At 37.2% G+C, this 25,405-nt stretch overlaps 1 protein-coding gene across 4 annotated transcripts in view; it reads left to right on the forward strand.

Moving 5' to 3' along the window:
* STAU2 (staufen double-stranded RNA binding protein 2) overlaps positions 1-25,405 on the forward strand; it is a 372,566-nt gene that overhangs the window by 187,294 nt on the left and 159,867 nt on the right. For 3 of the 4 annotated variants that reach the window (XM_023727735.1, XM_012554441.2, XM_023727734.1), the window contains one exon: positions 9,036-9,343. In XM_023727735.1, coding sequence (XP_023583503.1) covers positions 9,036-9,343 — 308 coding nt within the window. Of the gene's footprint in view, positions 1-9,035; positions 9,344-10,082; positions 13,508-25,405 lie in introns of those variants that run through there. The other variant, XM_023727736.1, reaches the window with a different exon arrangement.

Genomic DNA, 25,405 nt, shown 5'->3' on the forward strand with positions numbered 1-25,405 from the left:
TTGAAGTTTGAGAGTTTTTTTTTGTTGTTGTTGTATTCATGATACTAGTTCTTTATTAGATATGTGGTTTGAAAATATTTTCACCCAGTCTGTAACTTGTGTTTTGATCTGTTTAACAGAGTCGTTTCCAGAGAGAAAGTTTTTAATTTTGGTGAGGTCCAGTTTATCACTTTTCCTTCTTATGATTGTGCTTTTAGTGTCTAGTCTGAGAACTCTTTGCCTAGCCCTGATGCCAATGATTTTATCCTAAGCTTTTTTCTTTTTAATAAAAGATTTGGTTTGAAATTCATGATCTATTTTGAGTTAATTTTTGTATAAGGTGTCAGACTTAGGGTGAGATTTATTTTTTTGCCTATTGATGTCCAGTTGCTCCAGAACCGTGTGTTGAAAAGGGTATCTTTCCTTCATTGAACTACTCTTGTACTTTTTGTCAGACATCACTTGGGTATATTTATGTGGATTTATTTCTGGGTTCTCTGTTCTTTTCTATCAATCTGTGTGTTTATGTCTTCACCAATACCACCCTGTTGTTTGTTTGGTTTTTAATTGATTTTTTAAAAATTATGGTAAATATATAGGTAACAAAACGTTTGCCATTTCTGCAGTCTTCACATGTACAGTTCAGTGGCATTAATGATGTTCATCATGTTCTTCATCCATCACCATTATCTGGTCCCAGGTTTTTCTGTCACCCTTAACGGAAGCTCTGTGTCTCCTTACCACACAGTTTTGATCACTGTAACTATATAATACATCTTCTAATTGGGTAGGCTGATCCTTCCCACTTTATTCTTTTTTCAAAATTGTTTTAGCTATTTTATTTCCTTTGCCTTTTCATATAAATTTCAGAATACTCTTGTCTCTATGTACAAAAAATCTTGCTGGGATTTTTTAATATGAATTACAGTAAATCTGTATATCACTTTGGGGAAGAATTGGAATCAGTTTCTGTTGCTTGCTTAATTTTTTCCCCTACGTATGGGTCAGTGGATCACCTTTTTGTTTCTTTGGATGTCTCATAATTTTATGTTGAGAACTGGACATGTTAGGTAATATATTATAACAGCTCTGGATATTGCAGGGTGCTGGATGAGGGCAGTAGTCTCTGGTTTTCACATAACCTCTATCTGCCTCAGGATCTTCACCTGTAAGATAGAGATAATCATAGTCCTTACTTCATAGGATTATTGTGAGGATTACTGAGTTAATATATAAAAACTTTTAGAAGAAGCTTGATATCTAGTGTGAGTTTTAGCTATAGTTATTATTGTTTTATGAGCTAGCTGGTGATACATTGACTAGGGAGAGATGCTCAGGATGCTAGCAGAGGAATAGCGTAGTGCAATGTTTGGGTGTTGCTATGGTAAACATTTCAATATGTGCTGAGAGGTCAAGTGATTTGTGTCATAAGACAGACTTAATAATCCATTATTTGGTCTTTTTTTGCAGTCTTAGGGAAATAATCACTAAAGGATTTTTTTCTGTGAAGAAAGATGAACAATGAGGATGATCTTTATTTTACCAGTCACACTTTTACCCCTCGTGATTAAACTAATAATTGAAGATGGCTCATTATCCTACAGATTGCTCTCAAATTTCGTTTTCATTGTCATAGTTTTGCTTTACTGGGTGGAAATATTCAGAGCCCTGTCTTTATTGACAATGTTCGGTCTTGAAAAAATTTATTCTAAATAAGCCAACTAAGTGAAACCTTTCTTATTAAGATGTATGGTGAATTTATTCACCATATCCAGGTTCTTATCCTTTGTCATTATATAATCCCCCCACCTTTTAAAGAAAAAATAACAATTCAACTCTGGGTTTGAAAACTCCTAATTAGTACCTTTCTTTGACTAAGATAGTAACATTGTGTAGTAGAATAAATTTTCCAAAGGCATTTCCCATTTCATTACAAATTGATCTAAAAAAGAGGGAAGTATTCAATAAAATTTTTTTGCTGTTATCGTTGTTTTTAATTTTTCAAAGAAAAGCCACCATTTACCCTTTTGTGCCATGGACTAGCTAAGAAAATCAAGGGGCATCTCTTGAGGGGGTGGGTGGCTGTGCCAGTCCTCCTAGCAAGGCTCTGCTGCCCTGGGGTTTTACCTCTATGGATTAGGACTGGACTAAGCACTGTTCCCCGTTGGTACTGTATTCACCAAAAAACTCAAATATCTTGTTGAAAAGTTCTTTGTCAGTAATTTCTTTCATGAGTACTCACCACAGTAATAACTCTTCACATACATCATTATGTTAAATGTAGCAACAACAAAAAAATGGACCAATAAATGCACAGATTAGCAATATCAGTGCTTTTATCCAACTCGAAGGGCAAGAACAAGGTTAATTTTTACCACTGATTTAAGTTATGCTTTTGATCACATTAAAATACATCATTTTGTTCATTTGTTCAATGATGACTCTTATTTAAATGTAGCTGCTGCTTTTTAATAATCCAGAACAGTTTCAGCCTCCTCTCTGCTATAAGACATGACCAAATTTTCCTTAATTAAGAGAACTTTACCTCTGACATGATTTCTGAAACTGATCTTAAAAAGAAACTTCTAACAACTTTTTTTACCTGCTTTTTTCATTTTTTTATTGTATTGCTCTTAGCCAACACTTCCCATTTTTTTAAATTTAAGTATTCAGAAGAATGTCTTTTAAATTTTGCCTTATTAGATTTTTTTCTCCACTTGAACAGTATTTATTTTATACTGTTAGGCTTAAAAGTTAGGCAGAACTGGGGCTCCAGGTCCTCAGCTAGAAGACCAGGTTGATAATATGCTCTGGAAAAGGAGAGGTGGTGTCCCCCACAAATGCCCCCCGTCCCATTAGTTACCAACAGCAGGACAGCAAGAAGAGGAAATTTCTATAGATCAGATCAGCCTAGTGTTTTAAAGATCACGTAGAAGACAGATTCCACTTGTTCCTAACTCTAGAGAGAGTGACTGTGGTGGTCTGGTGGGCTCCATCTTGGGTTATGTGTACTCTCACCTGATAAATGGCTTCAAGTTTCCCTGGGAAAGAGTCCCGGCTGTGAGGCCCACCCTGCCATCAGGGTCTCTCTTGCTCTCAGGTCAAGCAGCCAGAGCCTGGGAAGGCAGGGGCGACGCTCTAGGCTGAGGGAACGATCAGTGCCACAGACCTCGAGAAGCTAGCATTGGCAGCACAGGCCGGCTTCTCCATGGTGCCATATCCAGGACTAGGGCTGCCACCTTGGTGTCTCCAGCACTGCCCTGTGCCAGGGCCTCTGTACTGAGGGAGAGGCCCAGAGCAGGGGAACAGCGTTTTCTAGTAATTGATTTTTTTTAACTTTAAAAAACCTAATTATAGAATCGCAAGGAGTTGTGAAAATGGTAGAAAGGAAGGAACCTATTACTCATGGTAACATCTTATGTAACTACAATTTGTTATCAAAACCAGGAAATTAATATTGGTGTTAACTAGTCTAGTTAACTAGACTGTAGACCTTATTTGGGTTTTACCAGTTTTCATATAAATGATTTTTAAAAATCACCATAAGACTGATAAATCATGCTGTTGCTGCTCATACTTTTTCACATTTCCTGTTTTGAAGCAACAGTCCATGTTTTCAGTATAAAATTCTTTTAGTATTTTTTTAAAGAATTTATTTTGGGGGAAATAACATTTTTTATTATGAAAAACTCAGTGTGGCAGAAGTGGACCTAAGTATTATTGGGTATTTGAATATTTATAAACAAAACATTTAGTCCAACATAGTTATAGCAAGAATTCAAGCTGATTTGTGGAAACGTACAGTAAGATTTTTTTTTCAAAGCTCTAGTATGAAAAGTGACAGACTCACTGTTTAAAGAAACATTTCAACAGTCTTTCATAGACTTGCAGAGAAGTCTTTCCTTGTGGACTGGCACTAACCATTTGCAGCAGTGATGTGGCATATCTTTCTTGCTACATCGGCTTGTCCTGTTGTGCTGAAAGCCCTAACACCACTTGCTGCTCATAAACATTTGTTTTTCAGCCTTTCTGGAAGAGTCATGACATAGTGGACATTGAAAGGCAAGGTTCTGCTGAGTTTCCTTGCCTGTACATATGATAAAATCCTTTAAGAGCTCTTCAGTTCAAAACTTACCCTACAACTCCCTCAGTAAAACCTGGAGCTCTCTGAAGTGCTCTCGGAGACTTTGTGTGCCAGAACCATTTGAGAGGGGCCCAGACCTACTGGGCAAAAACACGTACAAAGGACACAATGACCTGGCATTTTCTCATTTTGTGAGATGTCACAGTTCCTGGCAAGACTGGGCCTTTAAAACCCTGTGTGAATTTTTTATAGTCGAATGAGATTTTGGTGAGGTCATCTCTGGAACATCTAGGGATAGCCATGATAACGGGTCAACCCTAGAGCCAATCTGTACAACCTCCAGGCATAGAGTATACTTCCTGTATTTCCTTAGGTGTTTGGAGCTGGCTGGTGTTAGGGTTACTTCCCTTACCTTTCCTATCAGGAGGCTGTTGAATGTACTAGTTAGGTATCCAGGTTCTGGAGTCAGACTACCTAGAATCGAATTCTAGCTTTACTACGTATTATCCATATAACCTCGGGTGAGTTTCGTAACTTCGATGCTTCAGTTTTTCCGTCTCTAACATATGGAAATAATGATTCCCACTTCATATGGTCGTTGTGAGGACTAAATCAGGTAATGCGTACGTAGTGCTAGAACAGTGCCTGTGTTATATCTGCGGTGTACCAGTGTATGGTGGTGACAACCTGTCAGAGCCAAGATGGGAGTATCAAAGGCAAAATCAGTACAAAAGCTGGATGATGGGAAAATGGCTTCAGGACATCCTTGGACAGAGGGAGGATGAATATAATAAGTAAGAAGCTTGCGTGAGGCGAGTATAGTGGTCCCAGCCCTTGAGCAAAACTGAGGTCAAAATCAACAGGAAAGAAGGCACAGAGCTAAGGTGGTTACATGGAAAAAAAAAAAAAAGTTTTATCCTCAGTAGTAGTCAGATAAAAGCAAATGAAGAAGAAGAAGAAAGAAAGAAAAAAAAAGTAAATGAAGATCGTGAAATCCCATAGAGTGGCAATGTTAAATTGAAAATAACTAAAACCTGTTCTGGGAGAAGTGTAGGAAACAGATTTAGACACACATTGCTAACAGAAGTATCGGTTGATTTAGCTTTTCAGGAGACCTAATTGGCCATGTAAATATACAGACCCTGATTCTGCTTTTAGGTCTTTACCCTATTGAAAAAGAATTTAAATTCACATCAGGAAGAACCTAAATTAATTAAGACCCATCCAACTTCATTGAAGTTGAAAATCATCCAGTAGCTGGCCCCATAATCTGCATGTATCTTTATATCCTTTCAGTAACTATTATGTTAGTGGAACTCTGTAGAAAGGAAGCTTCTTTAGTTATGAAGAAAAGTCGACTCAGGCTTTACTGAGAATAAGGGATCCTGAACTCTGCTTGTGTTCTTCTACTGTGATGAAATGCCTCTCTTGAGCGTTGAGAGCGTTTTTCTTGCTTTATTATATTGCTGTTGGCAAGCCCACTACTGCTGTATAATAACAGTATTGAAGTAATGCTGTTAGTTTCTTGATTTCTTAAGCTGAGTATAGAGTTTAGAGTCATAACATTTATTATTTAAATGAGAAATAGATATGGTATTTATGCAGCTAATAAAACAAAAATCAATCATAATAAGACATCTTCGCATTTCAAACTGACAAATAGTTTTTACAATTTTATTGAGTTATAATTGAAGTATAATAAACTGCACATAATGTATACAGTTTGATTAGATTTGACATATTTATATACCTGTGAACTGAACATTCCATCACCCCAAAAGATTCCTCATGCCCTTTTGCAATCTGTCACTCCCTCCATCTTCATCCCCAAGCAATCACTTAGCTGCTTTCTGTCCCTGTTTCTGTGGATAAGTGGCAAAGATTTTAAAAAGGTAATATCCAATTTTGAATTAGAAAAAAACGCACTTTCATATATTTCTGTGAGAGTGAAATCAGTACAGCCTTTTTTGGAGGGTAGTGTTAGTAAGTGTCAAAATACCTAGAATGCATATCTTGGAACTAGCAAATTCTGCTTCTAATTTAAGGAAATCATTTTTTATGTGAACAAAAATTTAATTACAAGAATGTTCAGCACTGTGTTGTTTATAATTTCAATAAATTACAAAGAAATTAGATGTCTGACAATATGGAATGTTTAAACAAGTCATAATGAAATACTATGCTTCTGAAATTAATAGTAGAAGTGTATTCTTTTGTAAACAACAACAGGATCATATGGTTTTCCTGTGTTTTAACTTTTTTTTTTTTTAAATTAATAACAACAAAAAAGTACATAGTGGGGAGAAAGAGTAAAAACCTACCTTTAAAAGCAAAATTTTAAAAGTAATTTGCTCTGGTTGGTGAGATTGTTTTTATCAGTATTTTTTTTCAATGTTTTCTTATTAAAAAATTATTGAAATTCCTTCCTGGTTATAAAACTAATATGTTAATGTAGAGAGTTTGAAAACTACACAAGAGCATAAAGAAAATCCAAAACTTATTTTAAGCTATTTAGATTACTGGAAAAATAAGAGAATTATCTAGCTATGTGAGATCAGATTGCCAACTCAAAAGGTTGAATGGGAAGCTTCGGGGGTGGTGAGTTTAAGATAATGGTGGTGGAATAATTTGGAAAACGATAGTGTAACCTGAAGAATGTAATCAGTGTCACTGAATTGCACACGTAGAAATTGCTGAAAGGTGGCTCTTTGGCTGTATACTTTCACTAAAATAAAAAGATAAATAAAAGAAAACAAAACTCTTTTGTGCTTTAATGCCATCAGGATAAAGTCTCATTGGGACCTGGCCTTTGCCTTCCTCCAGCTTCACCTTTTATAGTTCCCCAACCTGCCCTTTATGTTCTGGTGCTAAGGACCTGCTTGAGGGTTCCTGCGACCCACACATTGCTTGTCTCTGCCTTCACTCAGCTGTCCGTCTGCCTGGGATGCTCTTCCCCCTTGGTTAACTTCTCCTCATGCCTTAAAATTTACTGTTGGTATCATCTCCTGCAAGAAGTCTTTTCTGAGCTCCTAATGCATCTCCTTCCCCACTGTACTCTAGACCCATGTCTGGTGAGGCATCCATCACATTATATATGATCTGTTTTCATTTTCCTCTTGTAACAGACTGAGCTTGACTTAGGGGCAGGACAGTATTGGTTAGCATGGTGTTTGGAACATAGCAGTAGGAGTTCTGTGTGTGTGTGTGTGTGTGCGTGTGTGTGCGTGTAATATGAACAACGGTGTGATGAGATCAAGCAGCGTGAAGTACTGGAAGAAGGCAAATGAAGTGCGTGACTGGAGTATGGGGTCTTCATCAAGAATTTAGTAGATGAGAATAGAGAGGTAAGTGGGAGCCAGATCATTAAGGGATTTGTAGGCCATCTTACAGAGTTTGGATTCTACAGTGAAAATGATAGGGATCCACTGAAAGACTTTAAATAAGAAAATTTTCTAGCCTCTAGCATATGCCAAAGTGTTAGATGCTGTTAATGTTACGTGAAAAATGCTGGGATATAAAATAAATTTAGGAAACCCTGGGTTAAACCAAGGTGAATAGTTTTATGTTCTACTGGATTCTCAGAGTTTTTACTATGCGAGTATGTATTTTTAATCCCCCAAAACGTGTGTAATTTGCTTTTTTCCGCCAAATGTATTTATCATGGTTCCCTTTTCTAAAATTTTATTTTTTTTTAATTTTACTGTAGTAAAATACATAATAACAAAAATTTTTGCGATTTTAACCATTGTTAAGTGAACAATTCAGTGACATTAATTACATTCACCATGTTGTGCACCCATTACCACTGTCTGTTTCCCAAACAATCACAGAACCCTTTTACCTGGAGAATGTGAAAGAACACAGTTTGGAAAGTAGACACTGGGGAGACTAGAAGCAGTGAAACCTTTTAGCATTTGTTGCAGTAGCCCAGGTGAGAAACAGTGAGGGCTTGTATCAGGCTAATGTTGGAGGAGGAAGGGGTGAAAGCAAGGGGATTAAGTTGCATCTCTCAGAGCACCTTCTCTAAAAGTGGTGACTTTTCAGTAATTTTTAAAGACATTATGATGATTTGAGAGTTGTTAATATTGAATCAGAAGACATTAGACAAAGCAGTGTGAAATGTGATTGGGAACATCTCTGAGACAGATGGTCGTCAAAAGGAGGTGCCCTGTTCATATGTTTAAAAGCACAGCAACTGATGGCGTAGCCCAGGCTCGCTTCTCTTGATATTAGAACCTGTCTGTGGCCTGACTTGAACTAATGGACTTAATGATGGAGGGACAAATTCTAAAAATGTTTGATGGGACATGGTAACTACTTGGTTGTGGGTGAGTCAGAGATGTTGCCAGGTTTCTAGATTAGGAACAGACAAAGACGATGGGACCATAATGAGATAGCAAGATAGGAGATGGTGCTAGTTTGGGGAAGAAGATGCTCTGTCTTTTAGACATGTTCATGACTTAGAGGTGTCTGTGGGACATCCCTGTGGAGAAGAGAGGACCAATAGGCCCTTGGATATATGGGTTTGTACCGCAGAAGATATTTGGATTGATCCAGCTTTCATTTTACCTACTGTGCCCCAGTCACATGTTGGAGGTTTCATGTCTCTTTATGAGAACATAAAATTAAATTGCAAAGTGAACACACTGCATATTCCCCATCTTCTCCCCCATTGCACTTCCGCATGTCCGTTTCTCTTCTCCCTCCATAGCTTCCCTACCACACACACAATCCACTGAAATCCTTTTGTGGATTTATTTAAACTTCAGATTTTAGGAATATTGAAGCATACATTATTCTCTAAAAAGAGGTTGCAATTGCCTCTGCAGTTGTGAGGAAGACATTTGATTAACAACGTTTCTCATTTCTTTGTTACCACACCAAGTGAAACCATTGAGTTAATAATGCTATAACATGTTTCTATTTCAATTATTTTAAGTGTACTAACAGTGGTCCTTCGTTTTATTTATAGCTCCAAAAGGAATTCTTCATTTGTCTCCTGATGTTTATCAAGAGATGGAAGCCAGCCGCCACAAAGTAATCTCTGGCACTACTCTAGGCTATTTGTCACCCAAAGATATGAACCAACCTTCAAGCTCTTTCTTCAGTATATCTCCCACATCGAATAGTTCCGCTACAATTGCAAGGGAACTCCTTATGAATGGAACATCTCCTACAGCTGAAGCCATAGGTTTAAAAGGAAGTTCTCCTACTCCCCCTTGTTCTCCAGTACAACCTTCAAAACAGCTGGAATATTTAGCAAGGATTCAAGGCTTTCAGGTATGAATCAAAAGCAAAAACAAAAAACGAAACAACCCATTAGCTCCAAATCCTTCATCTCTATCCATCAGAAGGCACATCTTTGTCTCCCGTTTTGCCCTACATGCCACTTGCATTGTAAATTAGGAACACAGAGGACAGAAGGAGGGAGCCATGCACATGCCACATTTCCCTTACTTTGAGTCTGTCCAGCAGTTCTTTGCTGTCCAGCTCTGCCTCTCACGATGTTCCTTCTTTCTTTCTCTCTCTCAAACATTTTCCATTCTCTGTTCTGTGCTGGTTGATTTTCATTGGGTACATCACTGTCTTCCACAAACAAAGGTTCTGCCTTCAGATATTTGGTATTAGTATTTAGCACTCAGTTCTCCCTCGTTTTACATTAAGGTCGAGTTTTTCTAATGATGATTCTACTCCCATAGCTGTTTCGAATTCGGCATTCCATCATCAGTAAAGATTCAGGTACAGTGTTAAGATACACCATCCTAGAGGTCCGTTACCTAAGGAGTTAATGAAACATGGCATTAGAACAATAATGGAATGCCTTCTAGTTGTTTGAGGCATAAAAATGTGGATTTGTTTTCCTGGATCGTGTTTTGGGCCATCTAGGGTAGCACCTGCCTCAGCTGGTACCAACAGGTCCATTTCACTGCACAGCCTAAACCTACCACTTAACTTGAAATGTGTGAATTTGGGGACAGGGACTTTTTTTTTTTATATGTATTCTTTGTTCCCTTTTCAGAAAAAGAAAAACAATTCTTTATGGATAGATCAAAGCTTTTCAAAGAATTGTTAACTCTAGGAAGGGGAAATGCCTGTGTCCAGATTTCTTAGTTGCCTTGAAAATCATGTACTGAACTGTAATTACGCTAGCCTGACGGAGTGGACAGCGGCGTGCTTGTGTGTAAATTGCTCCCTCAAATTTCATTGTTTCATTCTCTTTTCCATCTTAGTCTTCTTCCTTAAGACCAAAACCTGTAATTTCCTTTAGAAATGCTCTAGAAGATCTGTATTGTGTAGAATGATCATGTATTTATAAAATGTTACAAGTTTAGATTATAAAATGAGAGCAATCGTATGTTCTGGGGGTTATTTTGCATGTTTTTCTGTTGCCATCACAGAAACTTTCTAGTTCTTTCAACTCTATTGCCAGGTAGTCATTAGTGTTCTTGATTGGACTATTAACATGAAATTAAAGAAGCTATTAACGATTATTGGCTCTGTCATCTGAAATTTTAAACACTTAATTTAAAGTTACAATTTTAGGATTTGTTTTTGTTGTTTACTTTAAGAATTACAATAAATCACTGTTTAAAAAAGAGACCTTGATTTATCCAGTTGTAAGTACTAGGGAAAAAAAAAACTAATTTTTAGTTCTATCTATAGTCTGCATAAGATGAACTAGAAATAAACTTGTTATGGAAAGAAATTCGCTGCTTATTTACACATCTAGTCATTTACAAATGTCTGAGAGTAACACTGCATTTTTATAGAAACAAAGCACAAATTGCATTCAAGCTCCGAATTAATTCTTGCTTGGAGACGTTATCATGGTAGATGTAATTTTGCTGCTGCCAGAAGAACTACTTATTTTGTTTTATTTGTTAGTTCCTGGCAATGGCAACAATTTTAATTTTAAAGCGTCTTGACTTCAGCCAAAATGTAGAATCTGCTTCCCCTGTTATTGGGTCGACTGCTTAGACCTTTTTTTTAAGCTTATGCTGAAATGATATACTCTTATTTATGGACAAATTAAACATTTCTAAATTTGTGTACTGTGATTTTACATACTAATGAATATAAACAGATGGCTTTAAAACATTACCATGAGTCTTTGGTCAAATGAGCTTAGTATTAATGTGAAATATTGTGTCACTGATGGATTGCAGCCTGCAGCTGAGCAGTGAACAGAATCCCTGTGGGAAATGGCTAGTGTCCCGTCAGGGGCAGAGCTCGGTGCTGTCGCTGTGGAAGGTTCTTTGTGGCTAAGAGTTTTACAGCCTTTTCTTTATAGATAACTTTCTGAGGTGTATTTACCTGATAGAAGAACGTGTAGATTGTTTCCATTTCTTAAATGTTTTAACGGGACTGTAGTTTAGAAATTATAGGACCAGCTTGTTATGGATTACATGCTATTCTGTTATTTTTATTTCTGGAATTTAAAAACAATAAATTCTTTCTCTGTGTTTCTAGGTTAGTACTTTTTTGTTTTGTTATTGTACTCTGAACAGATAGTATTGCTTATTGAATGTTGTGTAAACCTTTTGTTGGACTTCCGTTGCCACTGAAATTTGATTTAAGTCTACCAGAGCCATTGTATGTGACAGCTATATTGTATTACAAAGTAAAAATATATGAGTGCATTGAAAACGAAGTTGTTTTAACTTTTAAATTTTTCATTACCCAATATTTTAATTGAAATTTATAAATTGCAAAAAGCCTATTTTCTCACCAGAATGTAGGTGTTAAGCTCACACCCTTTTGTTTAAATCTGCAAAATAATTAAAATTATTATTAATAAAGCTGACTTCACAGAGCAGGATGTAACTGAACCTTTGCATATTCTTAGTAACTCTTTAATCCTTGCTTGGACTCACCTAAAGTATCTGTTGTATTTTAGAAGCACGTCTTTTGGATCTCTGTCATAAACGAGTATTTGTTTCTTTGAAGTTTTATTAAGTGCATTTTAATTATCTTTTCTGAAAACTTGAACATGCTTATTGATTGTTTTATTATTTTTTAGGGAAAAAAAAGTTTTACGTCAATAGTTCTGTGAACCTCAGACTTTGACACAACCAGTACATTTCTGTAACTTCTGCACATTTCAGAAAAACTCATTTTAAGTTATAATTATACCATAGTGTTTCAGGGTTCTTTGTCACATAACTTGATACTCTTTAATTATAGTATCAAAATATTTGAAAATTATTCAGCTTTTTGAGAAAATTATTATTATGGAAAAGACATTCTTGAAATGCTGTGCATTTCAGCAGAAATGAAGACTTTCTTCTGTTATGTTGTAATTTACATTATTCTAAGTTTTTACAGCTTTAGTATGCTTTTCCATACTAATTATATTGGAAATCATTTTGTGTAATTAAATATAAGCAGTTGTTTTGTTTAAATGAGTCGTTAGAAAAGTGATTAGATTGGAAACAAAAATGAATTATTGTAGTATTCTTTCTAGATTTGATTTTTATTTTCTCTTTTGTGCTGCTCCTGATCATCATCCATTGTAAAACCTTCAAAGTAAAATATGATAAAATAGTTTTTTTTCTCCTCATATAAAGATATAAAGAAGCACTTAGTTGGTATCTTAGATAAAGCATAATTTAGTTTATTTTACAAAATTAGGAATGTTTTACAGAGGGGTTTTCATTACTGTGAGGTTTAAATGTTGATGCCATTTGCAGCAAGATGAAAATGTCAGTAGTAGCCTTTGAAATGTCTACTTAAAAGCTTCCTTTTCAAATACAATTCAGACTTAATGCATTTCAACTGGTATGTCTCCTTTTGTGAAGTTTAATATGATTATAGCAGGCTTCTTTTATAATTACAGGCTTCTTTTGAGTATTTATTTTTAAGAATATGACCTTAGTATAGATTACATTGAGATTTTCTTCTGAGCGAGTTGGCTTCCTTAAGAATCAGTCTTTCTCCTTTCCCTACTCTTTCGTATGTCACTTAAACCCCGTATTTTGCAGTCCATAGATTTATTATCAGAGTGGCTATTTGCAGCAATTTTTTTGAAGAATGAGGTATACATTTTTTTAAAAAGGCCAATATAAGTGAAAATTCATAGATTTCTAGTAAGAGAATATGGAGAAAGAAATCAGGTGTATTCATATATACTCCCACTTAAAAATGTGGGTATTGTTTATTCATCCTTGCAACATAACTTACTATGTCACTTCTGGGCCCACATTTTCATCTATGCTGTTATAAAATGGTAGTAAAAAGGGATGAGAAATCAGAGTAAAATGAAGAAAACACACTTGTGGGTTTGACATAGGGTCAGCAGCTTCTGCTTTTACTTGCAGTTACTCCTTAAAAATCCCTCCTGGATTTCACCTCTACTACTTCCAAAGACCTGGAGAGATTGGACTGATATTTGAGCTCTCCTAAAGGCGCAGCCTTCTATTAAAAAAAAAAAAAAAATTACCATCGAGTCAATTCCGACTCATAGCCACCCTACAGGACAGAGTAGAGCTGCCCCATAGAGTTTCCAGGGAGCACCTGGCAGATTCAACTGCCGACCTTTTGGTTAGCAGCCATCACACTTAACCACTATGCCACCAGGCCTAAAACCCAGATTTCTTCCTAAAATGGGTAGCCCAAGTTCATGTGGACTGATGTGTTGTCACGGATATCCTTAGACCCTGATATGCTCAGAAGCCCCCAGGGGTATGCATACTACATATCACTTACTGTATTTCCAGGAGAGCTCATGGGATTACAGATAACTCATTTTGTTGAAATTCCAAACTCTGTAGAGAAAAATGTTACACGTTTGAAGAAAGAAATCCTGATGCATTAAAAACATACTGTGATGAGTAAAAGTAGTACAGGTAAGAATCAAGCAGGCCTTGAGTAAAACAGCCCATTACTCCTGCATAAACTATTTGGAACTAACCCCACCCTAAATCACTGCACTGTATAACCACAGGGACTCAAAAGACAAACACGCTCATCTTGAGCCTTGAGGCGCCAGGTCATACAAAGTAAGGCACGTAAAGTAGTATACAAACACACAGAGTTGTTCCTACCACAATATGTTTTATGTGGATCTGAAATGAACCACCATGGTACTGAAAAATGATTGTCATTCTGTGTCTTCTTCCCCGAGTAGAAATATAAGTAGCTTTTTTCTGTTTGTTTGTATCAGAAGAGATTTCAGGTCAACATGAAAATTCTGATATTTGGACTTATTTGCAAATGAAGTCTTTGAAGAAAAAAAATACATTTTTCATCGAAAGGTGAATTATGTTTCCTTTCACTAAAAAAATTTGGCAGTGAATGGATTTTTACTTGAAGACATGAGATCAACTGTAGTGCCCATCCGGTGCCCTCAGATGAGGCTGGCAGCTAAAGACAAATCTATCTAAAAAGACTTTTTTCACAAATGATGATAGACGAAAGTTCATGCGCATTGTTCTTTTCTCATTCAAGACGCTCTTGAGAAAGACAGCGGTATGTGGAATACTGCATGTAAAGAATTTCTGCATGCTGAATAATAAAACCACTCTACCATACCAGAGGCATGCTTCACCTAGGAGATATGTGGCAAGGAGGGAAGGGAACTGGCATTGACGGACTGTATCATTGTGTCAGTGATTGGAGTAGACATTACATACATTGTTTCATGAAGCAAACAAAAGTGCCTAGAACATTTTTGCTTAAAAATTTTTGTTATTTAAAACAAACTGTTATGTAATACTTGAACACAGATCCCTGGAAGTAGGGCTAGTTTGTGGTGGTGGTCCATGGTCTTCTGGATATTGGTTTGGTTTAGTAAAAATACCATTTAGTCAAGTATAATTTTTTACATTTTATATCATTAGTAAAAGTATGTATTTCCTATATTCACCTTTAATTCTGCCCTCAACTATATATGTAAATGAGACTGAGTGATTTAAGAATCCTGACTCTCTTGAGCTGGAAGGGGCTTTGGATTTTAAGATAAAATTTTATTACGTAAATATACATTTGAGGGACTACACGAGTAAAACATCGTGTTAGTGACATGTTTTGCTCATTTTCCCGTATGGACTTACTGGTTGATTCTGGACCCTGATAGATTTTATGTTCTGTGAACTTCTGCCGTCTTACATGGTCATATCAAAAAGCAGATTTAACCGTCAGGGAAAATGGGTATTTGAAAAATTTAATAAATGTTTTTGTCTGTAGTATTGTCATTTTTAAGTATAAGGAAGTTTCAGAATCAAGTCCTAAAGTGGAACATTTGAGAAAACAAGGGTCACGGCTTAAGAAGCTCTTACAGAGGGAAAGGTAGTGCATAGGGAGCCCTGGTGGCGCAGTGGTTAAGCACTCAGCTGCTAACCAGTGGATCGGCAGTTTGAACCCACCAGCTGTTCCTTGGGAGAAAGATGTGACAGTCTGCTTCTGTAAAGATGTACAGCCTTGGAAACCCTATGGGGCAGTTCTCCCCTGCCCTGTAGGGTTGCTGTGGGTAGGAATCAAGTTGATGGCAGTGTGTCTGGAGTTTGGGAGTTAGTACATTAAGAACAGTTTTAAGTAATTTCAGCATATATGTGAAGAATTGGATGGATATGAAGTTAATCTGGCTGTGCAGTGTCATTGAATACTGGAATTGATTCAGCTGAAGAACAGAAAATGGGACATTTGTTTAATCTGGGCAAATACTTATTAAGTGCCTACACAGGCTAGGGAGCATGCTAAGCACTGACACAGGAAGAGTTAGGGTCAAACTGGGACAGACAAGTAAATAAAACCAATATACAGAAGAAGATTAACCATCACCACAAACTAGTCCTATTTCCAGGGGCCAGTCTTCAAACATTATACAACATTTTGATAAAAATAATTAAAAACTTTTAGCATGCTATATGAAATAATATGTAATGCCTACCCCACATAGTAAGTATCATAGTAGGTGTAACCTGATTAGTGTTACACTTGAAGTGTGGTTAGTGATGTCAAGAATCATGAATGGGAATGAGTAATTCTGACTAAAGAATTACAGCAGAGGGCACATTGGAAATGGGTCATAAAGAGTATGTACAAAGAATGTTAAGACAGGTAAGAAGTAAAGCAATTACAGGCAGAAGAAGCAAGGTACAGAAGACATAAAGGGCCTGGTGCTTTAGAAAACAACAAAATGGAAACTGCGAGATGGAAGGTCTGGAAGGGAGGCTGAAAAGATGTATGTGTTTCCCTGGGAGTTTGAATTTTAGCCATTAGGCAAAGGAGGGCTACTGACTTATTTTTGAAAGGTTAGTGATGATGTGATTGGTTTTGTATTTTAGAAAGATAACTCTGGAGGCAGTGGCAAGGATGAATTAGACCAAAAAAAGAGACCTGTTAGCAGAAAGACCATTTGGAATGGTTTTACAAGAATCCAGGAGAGAAATAGCAAAGAATTGAATTACGGCAGTTAGTGACGTGGGGGGGTGGGGGTAGGGGCTAAGGTATAATTGTGTAAGGTACAGCTGAAAGGATGAAATGATCTCTTGTGCTGACGTCTGTCAGGATGCTTTTGTTAGTCTGGCCAGAGTAAAAGCTAGATTCACAGTGTCAGAGAATAAATAGAGACTATTTGAAGACTAAATAATTCTTTCAAGAATTTTGAGAGTGAAGTAAAGCAGAGAGTTAATATGAATGTGAGGTGTAATTTAAGGAAGTTTTATTTTAAGTATGGATGAGATGAATAAACTTGATGTTAAAAAGTTCCATTTTAAATATGTTGAATTTGAGTTGCCTGTGGGACATCCAAATGAAGCTGTCCAATATCCAGTTGTCAGTGGATCTGGTGATCAGCAAGAGCTAATAGGACACCCAGATGTGAGAGTCGTCAGTATGCAGATGGAATTGAAGCCATAGCAGTAGATGAAATTGACCAGGGAAAGTGGGCAAAGGCCTAGGGGAGATTCCCAATGAGTACTAACATGAAAGACTCATTTGTTTCATTCATAAGGAGCCCTGGAGGCGCAGTGGTTAAAGTGATCGACTGCTAACTGAAAGGTCTGTGGTTCGAAACCACCAGTGGCTCCACAGGAGAAAGATGTGACAGTCTGCTTCCACAGAGATTTATAGCCTTGGAAAACTTACAGGGTTGCTATGAGTTGGAATTGACTTTATGGCAGTGGGTTTGGATTTGTTCATTCATTCGGTCCATTTTTTTAAGCACTTAACCATGGCCCAGGTACCCTTTTGGCACTGGGGATATAGCATGAATAGGACCGTCAAAGTTTCTGCCCTATGGAGCTAATGTTAGATTGTGAGTGTGTATGTGTGGGGGTGAGGATGTGATTGTGTGTGGGGGAGGATGAGCAGACAATCACATCTAAACAAATAGGATAAATTCAAGCAGTGGTAAGTGTGCTGAAGTACCAAGTCCCTAAGGTAAGATTTGCTTGGCAATTAATTACGAGAGTAACTATGATTAATTATGAGAAGTATGAGCAGTGACTTAGTGTCTCCAACTCTCGTGTCTAAGGTAACGACCATATTTTAAGTGTTTTAATCAACTTCATTACAGTAATAATATGCATAAAATAAAGTACATCCATTTTCATTGTACAGTTGGATGAATTTTGAAAAATAGATACAACCGTTTAAGTACCACTACAGTCGAGTTTAGAATAGTTCCATTGCTGTAGAAGGTTCCCTTATGCCTCATTGCAGCCAATTTTCATCACCTCCCTTGTCTCCAGGCAACCACTGATACCGTTCTTCACTAAAGATTAGTTTTGCCTCTTCAAGAATTAAAGAATAAAATATAAATGAAATCATACAGGATGAACAGTTTTGTGTCTGGTCTCTTTCACTTAGTGTAATGTTTTTGGGATTTACCCAGGTTTTGTGCATTGGTAGTTGGTTCCTTCTTATTTCTAAGTACTAGTCCATTATATGGATATATACCACAGATTGTTTAACAGTTTCACTGTTGGTGAACGTTTGGGTTTGCAGTTTGGGGCTGTTGTGAATAAAGCTCTTATGAACTTCCATGTGCAAGATTTTGTGTGGACATGTTTCCAATTCTCTTAGAAAAATACCTTGGAGGGAAATTGCTGGATCATATGGTAAGTGCACATATAATTTTATAAGAAACTATTATACTCTTTTTCAATATCTTGCATCATATTATGTTCCTCCCAGCAAAGTACAAAGGTTCCGTACACTGGCATGATCAGTCCTTTTTGTGTTAGCTCTTCTAGTGACGATGCAGTGGCATCCCGTTAATATTTTAGTTTGTGTTTCTCTGATGACAGTGATATTTGCTCTTTTCATGTGCTTATGAGTATATCTTTTATAAAGTGTCTGTTTAAATCTTTTGCCCAATTTTTAATTGGGATGCTTTCTTCTTACTGAACGGTAAGAGTTCTTTATGTTGTCTGGATGCAAGTTCTTTGTACTGCAGGTATTATCTTTGTTACTGTCTTCCATTATCTTAATGATGTCTTTTGAGGAGCAGAAGTTTTCAATTTTGTTGGGTAGTTTTCCATTTTTTCCCCTATGGTTTGTGCTTTTCTGGTCTTATATAAGAAATCTTTGACTACCTCAAGGTCGCAAAGATTTTCTTTTAGACATTTCATAGTTTTCGCTTTTATACTTAAGACCAAGATCCATTTAAATTTAATATTTTGTGTATGGTGTGAGGTCAGGGTTGGAGTTAATTGTTTTCCTCCTAAGCTAGCTAGTTGTTTCAGCACCAGGGATGTAACGCGTTGTTTTTGCCTGCCTGCTATCCAGATATTCTCCTTATCTTAGGTTTTTACCCATTTCACTGTGCTTTGTCTGGGAGTGTTTTTATTTGTTTTTAATTCTGCTTGCAGTTCATTTAGTCTCTTAAAATTATGTTGTTAGGTGTTGTCAAGTCACTTCTGATCCATTGTGACCCTGTGTACAACAGAATGAACACTGTCCAGTCCTGCGCCATCCTCACAATCGTTGTTATGCTTGAGCCTATTGTTGCAGCCGCTGTGTCAGTCCATCTCCTTGAGGGTCTTCCTCTTTTTCGCTAACCCTCTACTTTACCAAGCATGATGTCCTTTTCCAGGGACTGGTCCCTCCAGATAATATGTCCAAAGTATGTGAGATGAAGTCTTGCCATCCTTGCTTCTAAGGAGTTTTCTGGCTGAACTTCTAAGATTTGTTTGTTCTTCTGGCAGTTTGTGGTATATTCAATATTCTTCACCAACACCATAATTCCAATGCATCCATTCTTCTTTGGTTTCTTTATTCATTGTCTAGCTTTTGCATGCATATGAGGTGATTAAAAATAACATGGCTTGGGTCAGGCGCACCTTAGTTCTCAAAGTGACATCTTTGCTTTTAAACACTCTAAAGAGGTCTTTTGCAGCAGATTTGCCCAGTGCAATATGTCCTTTGATTTCCTGATTGCTGCTTCCATGGGCATTAATTCCAGATCTAAGTAAAATGAAATCCTCAACAACTTCAATATTTTCTCTGTTTATCATGTGGTTGCTTATTGGTCCATTTGTAAGGATTTTTGTTTTCTTTCTGTTGAGGTGCAGTCCATACTGAAGGCTGTAAGTCTTTGATCTTTGTTAATAAGTGCTTCAGGTCCTCTTCATTTTCAGCAAGCAGGCTTGTGTCATCTGCGTACCACAGGTTGTTAATGAGTCTTCCACCAATCCTGATGCCATTTTCTTCATATAGCCCAGCTTCTCTGATTTTTGCTGAACATACAGATAGAGTAAGTATGGTGAAAGGATACAACCCTAGCACACACCTTTCTTGACTTTAAACTGTGTAGTATCCCCTTGTTCTGTTCAAACGACTGCCTCTTGGTCTATGTACGGGTTTCTCATGGGCACAATTAAGTGTTCTGGAATTCCCATTCTTTGCGGTGTTATCTATCATTTGTTATGATCCATAGAGTTGAATGCCTTTGCATGGTCAATAAAACAAGGGTAAACAACTTTCTGGTATTCTCTGCTTTCAGCCAAGATCCGTCTGACATCAACAAGGATATCCCACGTCCACGTCCTCTTCTGAATTCAGCTTGAATTTCTGGCAGTTCCCTGTCGATGTACTGCTACAACCACTTTTGAATGATCTCTAGCAAAATTTTACTTGCATGTGATATTAATGATATTGTTCAATAATTTCTGCATTCTGTTGGATCACCTTTCTTTGAAATGGGCAAAAATATGGATCTCTACCAGTTGGTTGGCCAGGTAGCTGTCTTCCAAATTTCTTGGCGTAGACAAGTGAGCACCTCCAGTGTTGCATCCATTTGTTGAAACGTCTCAATCCGTATTGTCTCAATTCCTGGAGCCTTGTTTTTTGCCAGTGCCTTCAGTGCAGCTTGGACTTCTTCCTTCAATACCGCCAGTTCCCAATCATATGCTACCTCCTGAGATAGTTGAACATCAACCAATTATTTTTGGCACAGTGACTCTGTGCATCCCTTCCATCTTCCTTTGATGCTTCTTGCATCATTCAATGTTTTGCCCATAGAATCCTTCAGTATTGCAGCTTGAGACTTGAATTTTTCTTCAGTTCTTTCAGCTTGAGAAATGCAGACCGTGTTCTTCCCTTTTTATTTTCTAACTCTGGGTCTTGCACATTTTGTTGTAATACTTTACTTTGTCTTCTCTAGCTGCCCTTTGAAATCTTCTGTTCAACTCTTTTACTTCATCATTTCTTCTGTTTTAGCTACTCTGTGTTCACAAGTTCAAAGTCTCTTCTGACATCCATTTTGGTCTTTTCTTTCTTTTCCCGTCTTTTTAATGACCTCTTGCTTTCTTCACGTAGATGTCCTTGATGTCATTCCACAACTCACCTGGTCTTCGTTCATTAGTGTTCAGTCCATCACATCTGTTCTTGAGATGGTCTCTAAATTCAGGTGGAATATACTCAAGGTCGTATTTTGACTGTCATGGACTTGCTGTAATTTTCTTCAACTTCAACTTGAACTTGCATGTGAGCAATTGATGATCTGTTCTACAGTCAGCCCCTGGCCTTGTTCTGACTGATGATATTGAGCTTCTCCATCGTCTCCTTCCACAAATGTAGTCATTTTGATTCCTGTCTATTTCATCTGGTGAGGTCCACGTGTATAGTTGACATTTATGTTGTTGAAAAAAGATATTTGCAGTGAAGTCAGTCTTGGAAAATTCTGTCATGCAATCTCCAGCGTCATTTCTATCACCAACGCCATATTTTCCAACTATGAATCCTTCTTCATTTCCAACTTTCACATTCCAATCACCAGTAATTATCAATGCATTTTGATTGCATGTTTGATCAATTTCAGACTGCAGAAGTTGGTAAAAATCTTCAGTTTCTTCATCTTTGGCCTTAGTGGTTAGTGTGTAAATTTGAATAATAGTCATATTAACACATCTCCCTTGTAGGTATATGAATATTATCCTATCACTGACAGCGTTGTACTTCAGGATAGATCTCTGAAATGTTCTTTTTGACGATGAATGTGATGCCATTCCTTTTCAATTTGTCATTCCCAGCATAGTAGACCATACGATTGTCCAGTTCAAAATGGCCAATACCAGTCCATTTAAGCTCACTAATGCCTAGGATATCAATATTTATGCTTTCCATTTCATTTTTGAGGACTTTCAGGTTTCCAAGGTTTATACTTTGTACATTCCATGTTCTGATTATTGATGAATGTTTGCAGCTGTTTCTTCTCATTTTGAGTCGTGTCACATCAGCAAGTGAAGGTCCCAAAAGCTTGACTCCATGCACATCATTAAGATCAACTCTACTTTGAGGAGGCAGCTCTTCCCCAGTCGTATTTTGAATGCCTTCCAACCTGAGAGGCTCATCTTCCAGCACTATGTCAGAGAATGTTCCACTGCTGTTCATAAGGTTTTCATTGGCCGGTTTTTTAGATCACTGCCAGGTCCTTTTTCCTAGTCTGTCTTAGTCTGGAAGCTCCCCTGAAACCTGTCCACCATGGATGACCCTCCTGGTATTTGAAATATCTGTGGCATAGCCTCTGACATCACAGCAACACACAAGCCACCACTGTATGATAAAGTGACTAATGTTCACTTAAAATTATAATATTTTCATCAGTTCTGGAAAGTTTTTGACCACTATTTTTTCAAATATGTTTTCTATCCCTTTGTCCTCTCCTTTTGGGACTTTCAGTTACCACATATGTTGGACCTCATCATATTCTCCCATAGGTCTCTGAGAAGATTTAATTTTCAGAGTTTTGGATTATTTATATATTTTCTATTGTTTTGTCTTTAAGTTTACTGATTCTTCTAGCTTCTCCAATTTGCTGCTGAGCCCATACAGTAAATTCTCATTTCATATGTTGTTTCTGCATCTAATCTTCCTGTTTAGTTCTTTTTATTTTTTGTTTCTCTGTTGAGATTTTGTGTCTGTCTAGTCATTGACACCATATTTTTCTTTAATTCTTTGAACATCTTTATCACTGTGTTGAAACTTTTGTCACCTAAACCTGGGCACATTAGGATTCAGTTTCTATTGACTGCCTTATTTATGAGTGCGAGTCACATTTTTCTGTTTTTGCATGTCTCTAATTTTGTTTGAAAAACAAGCATTGTGGATATGTTGTAGCAACTCTGGATTATGTTATATCCTTCTGAGGATTTTTTGTTTTTGTCTAACAGTCAGTTAGGTTACCTGTACTAAAACTGCAGACTTTGTCTCCTTCATGGTGTGTTGCAGCCAGGGCTTCAAACTGGTTCAAACTGGTTCAGTCATGACCAATAAAGCGAAATCATAACAGACCCAAATTTTTAAATTTTGGGTAATCTGGAACCGTTACTGGAAATGAAAAATTACAGGTCGAAGCCCTGGAACGGGAGACTCAGAAGAGTCATAGCGAGTCCCTTTAGGAGCCTGATGCATAAGATTGTATTATTGCCAGGACTGAGGAGAGCGACACATATTCAAAGTGACATTTTGGGCACTGCTGTGTCCGATTCTGCAGAATCCGACAGGCAAGAGATTTGGTTGCAATGCAACGTGTATGCTGCCCTTTAAGTTTCTAGCAGGGCTTTGACCCATAATTTTTCCTGTTCAGTTCACCCAAATTTTAAAAATTTGGGTCTGTTCCAGTGTCACTTCCTCGGCCATGATTAAACCAGGAAGAATCAGTTCAAGGCCCTGGTTGCAGAGCTGATACCTCTGCTCAGTTCTTTCAGCTTCCAGCTTCTGTTTTTGTCTTGTGGTCTCCCATGTCCTGTATAGTATAGCTTTAAGTCAGTGATTTGAGCAGCATTTATACACAGATTCTGGAGCCCATCCTCTTTGCATCTCCTAGGCTCCAGAGTTTCTTAAATTTTCAGCTGTTCTGCCAACCCCATCACCACTGATACGTCAAGCCAGTAAAGCTTCAGCTTTCCGCCACTTTAGCTGTGTGCAGATTAGGAAATACATTCTATTTAAAAAAGTAGTAGACTTTCAAATCTCAACTGATTCCTTGATGGTTTCTGCCTGCCTTTAGAGTAGGCCCTCTAGAGTTCTCCCTGTGCATGCAAAGTTCAGCAGTCAGCCAGGGATTAGGTAGAATTTATATTCAGATTTTGTCTCATTACTTCTATAGCTCTCTCACTTCTAGGATTTTTCCCCTAAATTTCTAGCTGCTCTGCCAGCCTGAACTTTTTCCTCTGCCATCCCTAGCTGGTAAAACTACAGTTTTCCACCAGTAGAACCACAGGAAGCTGGGGAATGCCCTCAGACATAGAAGCCGTAAACTCACAATTCTTACTCCATATAGTTTTGATCTTTCAAGTGAAGACTCTGCCGTGGTGATGCCTGCTTTTGATCACATTTCAGTGATCAGAATTTGTGGATGTTTTATGTGGCTATTTGCAGGAGTCTTTGTCCATTGAACTAATTCTTCCATTACCAGAAGCCAGAATGCCACCAATTGTTTTTCAATCTCTGTTGAATAGACCCCTTAATTATTGCAGTTAATTAATTAATAACTGTATTGGTTTCGTTGGGCTTTTGTAACAAAGTACTACAAATTGGGTGGCTTATAAGGACAGAAGTTTATTGTCTCACAATTCTGGAGGCTAGAAGTCCAAATCAGGATACTGATGTTGATTCTTTCTGAGGGCTCTGAGAAAGAATCTGTTCCATGCCTTTCTCCTAGCTTCTGGTGGCTCCAGGCAATCCTTGGTGTTTCTTGGCTCACAGCTGTGCCTCCTACAGTCTCCGCCTCTGTCATTACATGGCCGTCTTTCCTTTGTGTGCCTCTTTTCCTCTTTTATAAGGACACCACTCATATTGGAATAGAATCGACCCTCATTTTAACATCTTCAAATACCGCGTTTCCAAACAAGGTTACATTTGCAGCTATCAGGGATTAGGACTTCAGTATATCTTTTTGGGGGACACAATTAAATCCATAATACTAACTGATAATCATGACATCTTTGCTAAGAAAGTAATTCGAGATAAGGGAAATATTCAAAATGTGAGAAATACAAATGTGCCATAGAATACTCTTCTTTTTATTTTTTAAAATCATTTAAAACTGTAAAAACAGATTATTTTCTTTCAGTTTGTACAAAAACAGGCAGTGGGCCAGATTTGACCCCTTAGCTATAGTTTGTCAACACTTGGGTAGGTGTGTGTTGTTTATTTTCCAAGTATTTGGAGTTTTCCCAAGTAATCTTATTTTTATTGATTGCTAATTAATTCCATTATGGTCATACTGTCTGTAATTCCAGTCTTTTTAAATTTATTTAAACTTAGCCTAACATGGTCTGTTAAGTGCCATGTGTATTGAAAGAGTGTGTATTCTATAGTTATTGGTTTTGTAAATGTCAGATTAGTTGATACTATTGTTCAGACTTTCTGTGTCTTCACTATATTTTATTTCATCTAGTTCTATGAATTGTTGAGAGTGGAGATAAAATATTCAACTATTGTGTAATTGTCTCTTTTTCCCTTTAATTGTGTTAATTTTTGCCTCATGTATTTTCAAGTGCTGTTTTTTAGATACACAACACCTTTAGGTTATTATGCCTTCCTTATGTATTATCTGACTCTTTTACCATTCTTTTTACTATTATCTTCATTATCTTGAAGTCTCTTTTATCTGATGTTAATATAACCAGTTCAGTCTTCTTACAGTACTGTTTACATGATACATCTTTTTCATCTTATCTGTATCTTTATATTTAAAGTGCACCTTTTGTGGACGACACTTGGTTGGGTCTTGCTCTTTCCTCCAGTCTGATAATCCCTGCCTTTCAATGGGACTGTTTTGTACGTTTATATTTAATATAATTATTGATACGGAAACCCTGGTGGCATAGTGGTTAAGAGCTACGGCTGCTAACCAAAAGCTCAGCAGTTCAAATCCACCAGGTGCTCCTTGGA

Source organism: Trichechus manatus, unplaced genomic scaffold (assembly GCF_000243295.1).
Source record: "Trichechus manatus latirostris isolate Lorelei unplaced genomic scaffold, TriManLat1.0 scaffold00018, whole genome shotgun sequence".
Classification (NCBI taxonomy): domain Eukaryota; kingdom Metazoa; phylum Chordata; class Mammalia; order Sirenia; family Trichechidae; genus Trichechus; species Trichechus manatus.